General features: G+C 40.0%; 2 protein-coding genes and 1 long non-coding RNA gene across 6 annotated transcripts in view; 1 reads left to right on the forward strand and 2 right to left on the reverse strand.

Moving 5' to 3' along the window:
* Rpi (Ribose-5-phosphate isomerase) overlaps positions 1-12,774 on the reverse strand; it is a 31,835-nt gene extending 19,061 nt beyond the window's left edge. For both annotated transcript variants that reach the window (XM_086976010.1, XM_022816027.2), the window contains exon 1: positions 12,288-12,774. In XM_086976010.1, the coding sequence (XP_086832136.1) occupies positions 12,288-12,578 (291 nt within the window). In that variant the 5' untranslated portion in view covers positions 12,579-12,774. The remainder of the gene's footprint in view (positions 1-12,287) is intronic.
* The window catches only part of Slik (Sterile20-like kinase), a 68,002-nt gene that overhangs the window by 11,471 nt on the left and 43,134 nt on the right, over positions 1-13,397 (forward strand). For all 3 annotated transcript variants that reach the window (XR_015317898.1, XM_022816019.2, XM_022816021.2), the window contains exon 2: positions 10,330-10,569. Coding sequence is in view for 2 of the 3 variants with exons in the window: in XM_022816019.2 (XP_022671754.1) it covers positions 10,378-10,569 (192 nt within the window). In the remaining variant the exon portion in view is untranslated. The remainder of the gene's footprint in view (positions 1-10,329; positions 10,570-13,397) is intronic.
* Positions 12,918-13,397, reverse strand: part of LOC147754566 (uncharacterized) — a 38,128-nt gene continuing 37,648 nt past the window's right edge. Inside the window, exon 4 of the long non-coding RNA XR_015317903.1 lies at positions 12,918-13,383. This is a non-coding gene — a long non-coding RNA (uncharacterized LOC147754566). The remainder of the gene's footprint in view (positions 13,384-13,397) is intronic.

The following is a 13,397-nucleotide window of genomic DNA, read 5'->3' on the forward strand; positions in this document are numbered from 1 at the left end:
TGCATCTACTCCCTGTAACTAGTATGGACGACATGAAAGAAGTCGAACCGTTATGCGTTTCGTGGCTATGGTCGAATATCATGAATGACGACTTCCACTTGTTTTGTTATGTGATACAGGGGCATCGCCGCCTATCGGTCGCCGCCGTCAATAACGTGCGCAGGCTTTTGCTCTGCTTGTTGTAGTGGTTATGTTATCGTCGAAACTACAACCGTTCAAGCCGGCTGATGCGGCCGCGTTAGAGATTAATAATAATAACACCGGCGACACTTGTAAAATCTGCATACGTATAGGCGTTTGTGTAGCGTTATCATCATCATCATCGTCATCATCATCATCATCATCATTGTCATTATCGCCAACAGCAGCAGCAGCAAAACCATGATCATCATCATCGTCATCGACATCATCACCATGACCGTAAGCAAATGATATTTTCGTCTTCGCTAGCCGCTGCCTCATCATAATTTTTACCAGCGTCCCCACCTCCCCTCGCGCCTCACGAGTACCCCATGTCTCTGCCGTCCCGGCGATTTCTTTCCGCCTGGTCACCACCGCCATTACTGCTGCCATCGCTCGCGGTTTTTCGTTCTTCCGGCACTTGAGAGTCAAAGCGCGCCAGCTATAAGCGTGCTTATCTTCAAGCGCTGCTTTGTTGGCTACTATAGCTGCAGCTAGTGTCGTCTGCCGCGAAAAAAGATCGGAAGAATTGAATTATTTTACGGTCTTCAGAGAGTACCGACGCCGCAGTACCGGGCGGCGCAAGTCGATAACTAGAATATCGTGGCGGCCGCCGTTTCGCGACAAAACAATCAACATAAAAATAACGTTGAGGACTGTTTCCAGAAACGGCACTATGTGGTGTAACAGCCCCAACGCGGGCGGAAGGCTTTACAAACAAGCGGCGAGTGTCCGGGAGTAGAAGGTTTCAATGGAGCCAATCTGCGGCTAGTAGTCGAGGGACAAAATTTGTTTCATGTGTAACGGCGCAGCAGTCAATACGAACAAACAGACAGAGCAAGAAAACAATTGTAGACGACGTCATATATTTAAGGGGTCGTTGTAGGTACCATTAGAGGCCAGCGAACTAAATGGACATGAGCAAAAAGCCAGTTTAGTCCACTCAGTCCACCATAGCGGTCATGTTTGGAATCGCCATAGCAGTAGGCTTCAGCCCACAGAAGAACGTCATCTCGGCGTCTTCGTTCTGCTTTCGCTTTTTCTCTGCGCTTGCCAGCGCGTACACGTGCATGTATACTAATCGGTAAGCATGCATATACATATTTGACTCCGATAACAACAATAAGGACAGTAGCTCAGAAGACTGCGTTGAATTAAGCAATCGCGAATGCTATAACCGTTACAGGTAATTCTTGGTGATTGTTACTGGTGCTGCAACTCCCCAGACCACGTGTCGTCTGGGAAGACGAAAGGGAAAAGGAGAACTGCCAACGTCAAAAGTAAAGAAAAAAAAAACGAAAAAACTACGACTAAGTTAAAGTCATACCAATATAACGACTCCAGCGCCGTTCACGATCTCGCTCTTTGGCAACACCAGTGATTCCGCTGATACTGACATTGTTGGTTTGAATTCATGTTGAGCGATGGCTAATGAATCGACGAGTGGCGAAGAAAAAGAAGAGCGAGGTCGTCACTATCAGAATCATCGCCATGAATCTTACAGCGTCAAATCATTCCAACAGAAGTATTACCGCAAATATGCGACTATTATTGAGAACTCCCGGGACGAACCGGGACAGAGCCACGAAACGCTCAATGGCGAGGGTCGTGACAAACCGAGAATGAATCTGAGGATCGTGAAAGCAAACAGGCCCGCTTCTACTGTAGCAATAGAAGAAATGACTGTAAACGGGAGCCGCTAAGGTAATAACAGCCAAGCCAGCGAAACGCTCCTTGACGCTAAACGCTTTTTGGGAAGGTGAAAACCTGCATAGATGACACAGAACGATGTAAAAGCGACGAACGAAGAGGCAAAGTAACACAGCAAGCATAGAGGCACGATATGCGGAAATATATAACTAAATATGTAAGCCAAAATTGCTCGCCGCATTCTGGGCGCAGTTTTAAAGCAGCGATAGCAGTAGCAGTAACGACAGCAGCTAACGAAAATATAACAGATAAACTTCAAATATTGAAACAGTCTCAAGTGGGATGGTAATATGGGAGAGCTTGGAAAAAAACTAAACGGAAACAAAGTTACAGTGTGTTTAACATGCAGAGCACGACAGAGGTGGGTGTACAAGACGCAAAAGCGTAGACCTAATGAGAAAGAATTTGCTTTTCACGAGTGAATGAATGGCAAGCAACATGAAATACAGAGCCTCTTGACAGATGTCGAATGTTATACACATCAAAATAAACACGGAAACTGGAACATCTAAGTGCTCTATACATGAATCGGGATGATCGATTGGATCGCATACACGAAATATATATGTATATATACAATAGTAGATTCAGTGCAGAATAGCGACATGGCTCTAAAAATAGTATGTAACGTGCGTTTAAAGTTTGTCTGCGTTTAAAGTCAAACAATCTGCGGGGCCAGAACGCTTATGCTACTTTTTGGTGACAAATTTCAATAAAACTCATCCCAGAAGCCACTAGCGATAAACTGATTACGAATACACAATGCATGGACGGTCTTTTTTCTTCAAAGCAATACCATATTATGGGAGGCAAAAACGATAAGTTGGTACCTCTTTCAATCGTTATGATTTGGGATTACTCTATATTAATACGCTCGTTGAACAGACGTCTAGACCTTCCTGCCGACGCTTGAATATATAAAGCACATATACAAAGCATAATTTTTCAGCCAAGATATAGAAACGCTAAGTACTTTGATCAGCAAAATCGTTAAAAAATCCTACTACAATGCTTCAGGTCAAATACGTTTACGTATTCGGCGTGTACACGTATATACGTTCGTTCTCCGTAGTATCTCCCACAATATAAAGCCATCGTATGCCTTAGCTACAACATACTAATTATTCGTACTTATTAACAGCAAGGTTCTTTTACTCACGTGCGGCCACTTGTATCGCATAGCATCTTTCTTCTTTTCAGTCTATCAAATATTTTCACCAAAGCTTTAATAAAACTGACTGAATTGCAATAAAAACCACGACAGAACGGATTGCCGAAGATGGGTATTCATTCATGTGTCTTCGTAGATCCATGACGTTCGTAGCCCATTTGTTCAGACAAACTGCTGTCTGGCAAAACCCGTTCGTGAATTGTACTACGCTGTCGTCCGTTGAACCTCGTTTAGATCGATTACACGGAGCGACCAGTCTCTTCCAAAAAACATTTGAACTCACCTTATTGTATTGCAACAACAACAACAACAACAACACATCACACACGGCCGTGCCCGCCTCCTCAATCAATGCCCATGATAATTATCTGGGCATCTAGTATACCAGACAGGTGAGGGCAAGAACAGGATGCACATTTTCAGGTACCAACCTAGAAACTGAACAACACGAACAAGTAACGTCCAGTTTGTGTGGCTTTCATAACCTAGCCATACGTCGTAGAGAAATAAAATTCTTATGCCAGTAACGTTTTATTTGCTTTACCCTATTCATCCTATAATGACTTATAGACGGAAACTTTCAGTTTCGGAAATCCGTATTAAGCCAATAGGAATAATTCGGTTGTCAGCTGGCTGCTAAGCACAAATAAAATTGATTATAATAATAATCAATTATATCGGTAGAACTAATGTTAAGGGAGAACAAGAGACTATATTCTATCGCATTGCCTAGACATACACTTGATGCCTAGTATGGCAATGGTGCCAATGCAACGTCCAGTTCCTTAACATGATAAGTAGAAAGGTCCACAGAAAAGCTGAAAAAATAAAGTTATAAAAAGTTATAGGTGTAAATATAACAACACCGGAGACGTTTATGTCAAGCCAGTGCGGGCGCATTTAAGTCCCAAATATGTGGCTTTTGCAATTTCAAATATTTTAGTGTTCTCTATTGAAACACAGGACACCCTTTGAACGTTGCTTTCAATTTTGATCACAATACGTTGACTGCTCATATCTGGAAGTCGTGAAAGGCAAAGCGTTTCTTGCGTCCGGTTAGTTTCGTATGCCGTACAGGGGCAGTTTTAATATGCACGATCATAAAAAACAGGGTCGACCATTCCGAGAATGCAAAGCGTCTTTTCAGATCTCTTCCTACCCCTCGTTCAAGTATCTCCGCCCTCAAAAGAGACAACACTCGTTTGATTGTTGTTGCATTTTCGCTCTGTATTTTGCATTTACATTAAATACTCGATTTCAATTTGATTAGTAGCGAGCACATTTCTATATCTCGAGCCGTTTGTTACCCTACATGAATTTCGGCACACTCAAAGCTGGCTCATAAAAACGAACTGCGAAGTACAGTGACAGAACACATGGTGAAAAAGCTTATCAATGTATATTGAATTGTTATAAAAATAAGAACTTTTCGACATCATCGTCCGACCAAGACAATGACGAATGGTGAAAGATCATGTTGAAAAGAAATCGCTTATCCGTCGCTCACCGCAAGGTAAAGGCCGCTGAAAGGCATGTCTGTCGATTTCTACTATTGCTATATGCTTCCTTAGGTACCTATGGTAGTTACAAGAATAGTAATAATAATAGAGTAGGTAGATGTATGTAGTTTATTTAACTTGCCGCAGAGACATTGTTTGCCTCGCAGCAATTAGGCGCCTGCAGTTCGTTCCTGTGTGTTAGTTCGCTCCATAGGCTGTATGCTTATAAATGCTTTTCGTTATTATCGTTATCCTCACACTTTTGGCCCCGGCCAGTTAGGTTGCAACTGACTAATACGACTGAACAAGGTATATAAGTTTGTATAAAAATCGAACCAAAAAATAAAATATATATATATATGTATATAGTTCATGCCGTTTTAATGTTTCTTCAAATTGCTCATTAGTGCTTGCTATATTGAGTTTGGTTGTGAGTGAGCGTGTTTATGGCCGTCATTGTTACGATCGGTTCTATTACATGCGCTTAGTCTGCGTTTTACTTTACACTTACCTTTGTGTTTGGTTTGTTATTATTTTAGATATTTTCGTGTAAATAGGTAGGGTGCTTTTCATTCTGCCCACTTAGCATAGATCCCACAAGCACTTCGACAGTGCTAATGGTAACCCATAAACCCCAGCAGCAGCAGCAGCAGCAGCAGCAAATAAAGTGACAAATGGTACGCCTATCATTTTGATCAAGTCCAAAGGGGCCGGCCTTCATTGGAACGTCAAATCTACAATTTGATCTTTTTTTCTAGTATAAACACTCATATGCCATACATTTTGTGTCAACAAAACCACTTCCGAGTCCGCCGCTATTTCGCCCTTTAATTTTTCAACTATTAGCCGTAATAACACATGGTCGTTCGGGTAGGCTCATTGGGCCAGCTGTTTTTAGTAGCTTAATAGCTAGATAATTTTCAAAAGGTGAATAGAATTTGCCATGTTGATATGACGGGTTTCGATATATACATTTATAGAAATATGGTGCTCATTGGTGTAATCCATATCTCAGTTACGTGCTTGTCTTATTTCGGACATATAATTATACTATTACGTAAAGCTAATAACAAGTTAGCAGTACAGCATCGATGAGTTCAACAAGCTAAAGCCTACAACTGAACTGAATCGAGCAATGATCATCACTGACGAAAAAATTCTTTAATAAACATATCCGCCTCTTTACACTTCTCGTTTAGCGGATGAAGAAACAGATAAATGTTGGCCAGTTTCGAAACAGCGTATGTGGTAAACACATAATACGTTGGTCAGCTGTTCCGGCCAGCGGCGTTCAGGCGTGGGTCCCGCGTGTCATAGGCAGCGGGCTTTGTTTTAGCACATTTAGAGCTGTCCATCGCCTAAACAGCTTAACGTGCTAGTCAAATATGAGAGCTGAGATAGATTTTGCAAAAAAAAAAGCCTCACAAAGCATCCAAACCTGGTTATTTAGTAAACTTAGAATATAATTAACTTTTTTTTTACTCGGATATCGCAATTGAAAAGCGGCCAAATTCGATACCACGAATAATCAAATCGGTTTGTCGCGGCTGTTTTAAAGCCATACCATCATTCCATCAATATGTACCCCGTGATAGGTAACGTACGTTCCTGTTAATCTTAGACATATGTTGTGTGCTGGGTGAGTCGAACCCGAGCACAGATAGACACACACGGTTCGTTTCGTGCTGAGGGCCAGTTGTTGATAGTGAACGTAAAACTCGAAACACTGAGAGATAAACTAAAATAAGATTTAGACGACAATACAAGGACTTGTTTCCAGAATAGGCCTGCCAGTCGAACGATCAGCAGCGTATTGCTCATAGTGCTTCAGAACGTAATTCATCTTCTTCAGTTACATGGGATAGTCGTTAGCCATTGTCGTCTGTAACTGATAATTCATACAACATATATATGTATAACACAGCGAGCGTAAAAATCAGTCCAGTTTCCACGCTCGCGCGTGTATATCTTAAATGTACGCCTTTTTTGACAAATGTAAAATTCTACTAGATATTTGCAACTGAATGGCGATAAGCGTTTAAATTACATCATTTCTTCCATAGAGTAGCAGCATTCTATTGGCATTTCATGTAGTAGCAATGGAATAAGTCAGTGCACAATAGTGCTACCTAGTAACATGTACGATAGCCTTAGCTGAAGCTATCCGTGGGTAGTTCAGTGTTATATAATTATTCTCCTTGTCAGTAACACTATTCCGGTATACGAACAGATGTGATTGCAGTGGACAGTCACACGAATAACACTTGCCATTAATCGAGACTTCAATTACTGGAAAACAATCAACATCTCTTCGACGCATAGCGTCCATGCCTAGCAACAATCGTTGAGCGACAATAATTGCTTGAAAAACAGAATAATCATATCAGAAAATGCAATGACTCGTAACGGCGATGTATCGACGGAGTGCGTGGTTTTGTCGCACAGGCAAAGATAGGTGTCAACAACGATTTTTTGCCATAAAACTAATTGTATCGGAATATGAAGGAAAACAAGGAACAATAATGCTATTGAGAATAGATCTGTAATACGGGCGCACTACTATGAAAAGTGTTATACGGTGCATTAGTTAGTTGTACATAACCGCCATTTTTCATTCAAATGAGACAAATTTATCAGGAAAAGGTATTAAACATACAGTATATCGTATGTGATTCACGTTAGGTTAATGACTAGCAAGTAGAACTATAACCGTGGGTCTGGCTCGGGCCATGTATCTCCATTGACGTATTATTGTTGAAAACAATACGTGGCAAATGAGCTTCAAATGAAAAAACTGACCCTATTTTTGTATATTTCTTCCTAACGATCGATCCTTCACACATATAAAGTCGTTATAGTGAGCCTGTTAGTGCGATATGTCTATTTTTTATTGCTTAAAACTACATGCTTTTTGTTGTATACTACATAACATTAACGAGTCATACCTCAGCACAAAAGCACCTTTCAAATGAGACTTTCAAGTAAAAGTTAACTGAAGCAGTCTTAGGAACATTTTACTTCCACCTGCGAAAAACTTACTGAAACATTAATTTTGTTAGAAATTTCATCTTTTTCCACAATCTCGCTTTCCGCTTTGAATGCCGACCTAATCCACTGCACTTCTCTGTTGTACGTTTCCCGCGTGCACCTATTGAAGTTGAGTTACACTGAGAAAACCAAATGCGTATTAAGCATAAACGTAGCAAACGCAGCTCAAAAACGGTCATAGGAAAATCATAGATAAACACTAATGATTACGCCAAATCACATTTACTTACGGTTAGAAATATAGACGGTCAATCGTACATCTGCCTAGATTCATAATGGTCGCCGTTGAGATACGTAAAATTTAAACAAATTTTTTCATATTCCAGTGGTCTTTCTTTTGTTTGTACTGTTAGCCTTCATAGTGGATACATATCATAACAGGTACGAGATGTTGATGTAGTAAACAGATATCAGTGGAGACCGCCCAGCTAAAGGTAAATAAAAACGCTGTTATGATTTGGGTAGTTTTGGAAGTGCTCATAGGCAGTGCTAGTATATCTTACCGTATAAATTTCGATGATTTTTTTCATAAACTGGCATATCTATTTAGATTACTAATGAATTATGGAACTAAAAAAACATGGGTAGATCCCTTGATTTAGACGTAATTGTTAATTCGGAATATAATCAAAAGGAACTTAAGAATTGAAAACTGAAAATGGAACTTCGGTTTTGTTTATGTTGTAAGTTTAGAGATTTCAATGGTAGTAAAACGAAGAAAATACAGCACAAGAGCGGAAAACGTAGGATGCTTTTAAGACGCCACACGTTTTTAGGCTCAAAACATTTTAGACCCTTTTGTATAGAATTGTCTTATATATATATATATACGGACGAGTTTCAATGTGCTTATAAGAAATGTAACATGGCTCACGAGTGCCGTAACAAATCTATGAACAAAATTCGAAATCTCAAATTAAAAAAAAACGAACAGTCTTATTAAAAGGGAAATCTATGCGTGCGCTTTCAGCAATATTGCCGCTATGATATGATTTGCTTTTAACCGCTATCGTGTGATCTCTTTACTTTTCCGAACCTGCATAAAGACTACGTAATCGGGGGTGTTGATTCGTGTTGTCAGTTACGCTTGCAAATACATATATTTTACACGCATTTTACCTTTCCTGGTACGGTCGTCAATGGCAACGAGTACCCAAGTCGTTAATTGTTCCCATTTGGGAAAATTCAAAGCATCTACCGATTTTACCTGTTGCTGCGCAACTGTGAATCAAAGTCCGTGCTTTACAAAATGCTGTTCAGCGATCTACTATTTAAGTTAGTTCCTACTTGTGACATGAAAATCTCACCCTATTGTACTGCCTACAGTCAACTCATTATCGACCAGCTCCTACCATAACATCAATGGATAGTAAAGATGGATGCTACCCTCTCGTATTTGGCGTACTGATCTCCATATACGTTCCTTTTGTCACTGAAACCAGTTCACCTGTTAATAGAAAAAACTGAATAAATATTACGTAGTGGGAACAAGACAACGCAAAAAAAACAATAGTTTCGTCCAATTCTTAGGAAAAGAGTGACCGCTGCCACACAGTAACAAGGACAACACTATTACCCAGTCGACATTTACAAATCACAAAATCACACTAGCAACCCCAGCCAAGTAGTTTTTGTAGATCTCTCGATAGTACCCGATGCTTCTCAGTTCGCTGCTCTGCTCACTGTGTCCTTGAGTGCCAAAACCCACGCCTGTCGAAATGCTAATAAAAATAAATTCAACGCGGGACTTGGAACTCTGCTGCTTTAAGTGACCTTCATTTCAACGATATCTTTTAACCTAAAAATTCAACTCGCTAAACACAGAAAAAAAAACCGCTTGTGGTCTGCAACGCTCCCATAGATGAAATCAGATTACCAACAAGAACTCATAAACCAACAACCATGGACTGAAGTAATCACTGCTTGCACAGGACGGCCAAAAACAAGATGGCCGGAAAAAAACTCCAAGCAGCAGCGACCTGTATTAGCAGATTTTACAAGCAGGCCAAATTTTGGAACTCGGTATTATAATATGTTATATTGGTAATAATCGTGGGTCGACCCCATTAATTTCGGCTGTTTCTGCCACTTGCTATGACTTGCGACCATTACGATCTCGTTTAAGAACGTATTATGACACGATGAGCAAGCCACCTGTTCTGACGGTTTATATTGTTCACAAATTTATTGAGTGATTGTGACCAGCGGTATGATATTGAATACTGAAGAAAGCGAGCGACTTGTATCTACAAGATATATAAGCCCATTTTCATAGAGTTAGTAATAATGACGGTGACAACTATACCAGCGTTCAATAACAGACTCAGTGGACTGAGAGACAGAAGAGTCATATTCCAACGAAGGAAAATCGTAAAACATAGAAGAGAGCTAAACAAATATAAACATTTTAGACCTTACAAACTATAGTCCGAAATATAGCATAGATTTCTTATTAATATTGTTCTGCATGGTAATAATAAATGTCACAGTAATATATGTCAATAGGTATTGACAAAACAGTAAGTGTATGATTTTTATTACAGCTACTACAATTAGTACTACTATTTCTATTAGCGATAATAACATATAACGAACTTGTCATTCACCTAACAAGATTACAAAGTGAAACGGGTACATTAATAAAAATATAAGTGCTAGCACTATCGCTTTTTATCGCAAACCTTTAAGGCTACTTGTGTAACAGTTCTTCTCTCTGCCTAGTTGTAGGTGGATTGATCCAGACCTAGTTCGATCTGATAGTACACAATAATGGTGGAGAGGGGTTGGACTCGATCGAGTCTCCGCGCGAGACCCTATGTAGCAGACCAACACGAACTAAGTCGACAGTTCCTATGCAAAAGCAACAGCCACGGCCTACCAGACAGTACGAGCAACGGAATCATGTTGAGACAACGCACAAAATCTAATGCTGCACATGTCAAACGAAGCAAAAGCTTTCTCGTAAGTACAAAATAGTTGACCGTATTAAACTGATATATTCTATATTTATAGTGTGGACTTTTCACAAATTAATGATTATATATAATAATAATAATAATAATGATAATTAATGATTATATAGATGAAGAAATTGACTGAAGAGTTAAATATACATTCGCTTTCATCAAACTTAAACAACGATGGAAAGCCTTTCATGTCTTTTGGGCATTTGAAGTGTATTATTACTAGCAATAAGTAATCAAGTAGACATGTATGTATATATATATAGAAAAGTATACTATTTCATCTAGTACCTTCCGATTCCGTAAGTGAATCGACAGAAGCCAGTAATCGCAATGAAAATGTCTGAAAGTTTCTTGGTCACATAAAAACAAAGCTTAACGACACAGAAACAGAGATCCATACACAGAGCAAGGTTTAAAGAGGCGTTCGTAAGTTCTTAAGCAATCATCGTTTCTTGCAACGTTTATTACCATCGTAATGAAGAGCATTGCGAGAGCTAAAACCGGTATTTGGCTGCATCGTTTAAATAAGTTACAACGAAGCGCGCCGCTCTGTATTCGAAACATACCATAACATAACAGTTATTCTGTCGTCGAATCGCTAGCTAGTCTTGTAGCCTACATTTCCCTACACTTTGAAGTGAATTTATTACAGGAGTTAACTTTCTCTGACTCCTTTCAATGTATAGTATATTCTTGTTGTCCAATGCTTCGAAATATTTCGAACCACCGTTTCGATACTACTACGATTCGAACTAACAAAAACAGTAATCGCAGCCGTTCAAGCGGTTTTACGGTACTAAATGTATGATCAGCTTAAATTTCTAAATGTCAACGTTCTGAAGCAATCTTTCGAAATGTTTATAACTTTACTTCTTTGAAATTTCAACATTTATTTGCTTTTTTACTTGTTTTGTTTTGTTTTTTCTTTAATAATACTGTTATAACAATTTGCATTAGAGATCCAGGGCAAAGCAATCGCTAGCTAAATATCGTATCTTAGCCTAGGTTTTCTTTTCTTTTTCGTTTCTTTGATAATTGGAAAACGTAAGCAAATGTTATCTGTTGTTTTTGTATGATATTTTGCAGGATAGATGCATCTCCTAAAATGCAATTGAAAAGAGTGCAGCGTATCCTTGTTGGACGATCAATCTATTGTTGCATCGTTCTTAGCGCATTCTCGCGCACGTAATCCTTGTCGCGAACCATAAAAACGAGAAACTGCACTCCGGAATTGGTGGAGTGATGCATGCGTCAAAAAGATACGTTATTTAAAAAAAATCAAAGTTAACTGCAACAAACTAAGAACTACAAAATACTCAAAAATTTTTCATGATTTACTAGGTTAGGTTAGCACCAGGAAGCAAATCTCACCAGGCAGGGGATGGCAATAGAGTTCTGGCCCTCAGAGTAATAACTATCCAATGAATACTCCGAATGCTAAACTGAGCTGAAAAAGACTTCAGCTGTTTTGGTTGAGCATACTTGACCGCAATCTGTTTCGTACTAAAGCATATTTCGTCATTCTCCGATCAACAGCAACAAACTGCTCATTCGTTTCGTTACTAAGCAAGCGGCAAAAAGTAATTAACAATGACCGTTCTGAGACCATTTACGTTCTGCCATGAAAAACTTCTTATTCGAATATACAGTAATGTCAAAATAATTCTTGCGCGGAACTTATATACTCCACTCGTAACTCGCTTCGTTTCTTACCTTGACGTGATTATCGACTGCGGCGTGTGCTGCCGCTTTTTTAGCTTTCTCCACAAGGTTCACATTGGAACTCATTGTTCGTGATGGTAGGTGGCTCGACAAGCTATCACGAACGAGTTGATGACGCTGATGTTCAGGAAACCGCTGGCTCAGTAAACACTTCCCGGTGCACTTGGATATGGTAGATATATCGGCGACTGAAAACGGAACAATAGTGCTCCGGACTGCTAATATTGACGATCGTACAAGACAGCACAGCTCATCCACTGACCACGAACAAAACCGCAGCATGCCACCTTCTCTTACTGGCCTCCAAACAACTCCAGCAGCGACCAGCGTAAGATGCTCTAGTGATCACCAGTCAAAAGAGCGTTCTGGGCCCTTTCCACTTAGCTCGTGTTGTCAGTCGTTTCCATTTAATATTGTCTTTTACGAAAGACGAGCTTACGTTACCAATATGTACTACCTAATTTTGTCGCGTGGCAATCTCAGAATCACTAAGCCTTCGCCCGGAAACCTTTTCAATAGGACAGCTTCATTAACCAATAAAGGCAAATCGCGGTAGATTTGGCAAACAACAATACAGCAGAGGAACACAATGAAAAATAAAAAAGACAACGCCTGCGCGAATTCGGTTGTTCGATCAACATCATTGTTGGTGTTTATTTAGATACTTTGAGAGAGTTCTGATATCACACGTAATACCTGCGTGTTCAAGGAGTACACCTGTTTTTAGATGTATTAGTAACTTATTTATGAATGTTTCGCAGACCTAAATGCTGCTACCTGTCTCACGATAAGCGTCGAACAACAATCCACCGTTGAAAGCCATTGCTATTACCCCTGCAAGTGTGCACACCATAACATCGCTTATTTTACGTTGAGAGTTCCAACAGTGGCGGAACGGTCCGTGCTACTAGTCCGGTCCGTGCACGATTTGCCGTCGCTCGAGCACCGTGAAAACGTATGGATGGAGCTCAGTAGGGCACACAGGGTTGCCTACCGAGGAGACTAGTACCACAACCATTGTCACACATGTACCACGTGGGGAAAGGGCCATATCGGGAAAGCGCTTGTATACAACGCGATCGATTATCTTTCGCATAATAA

Source organism: Varroa destructor, unplaced genomic scaffold (genome assembly GCF_002443255.2).
Source record: "Varroa destructor unplaced genomic scaffold, Vdes_3.0 BEIS01000007.1, whole genome shotgun sequence".
Lineage (NCBI taxonomy): Eukaryota > Metazoa > Arthropoda > Arachnida > Mesostigmata > Varroidae > Varroa > Varroa destructor.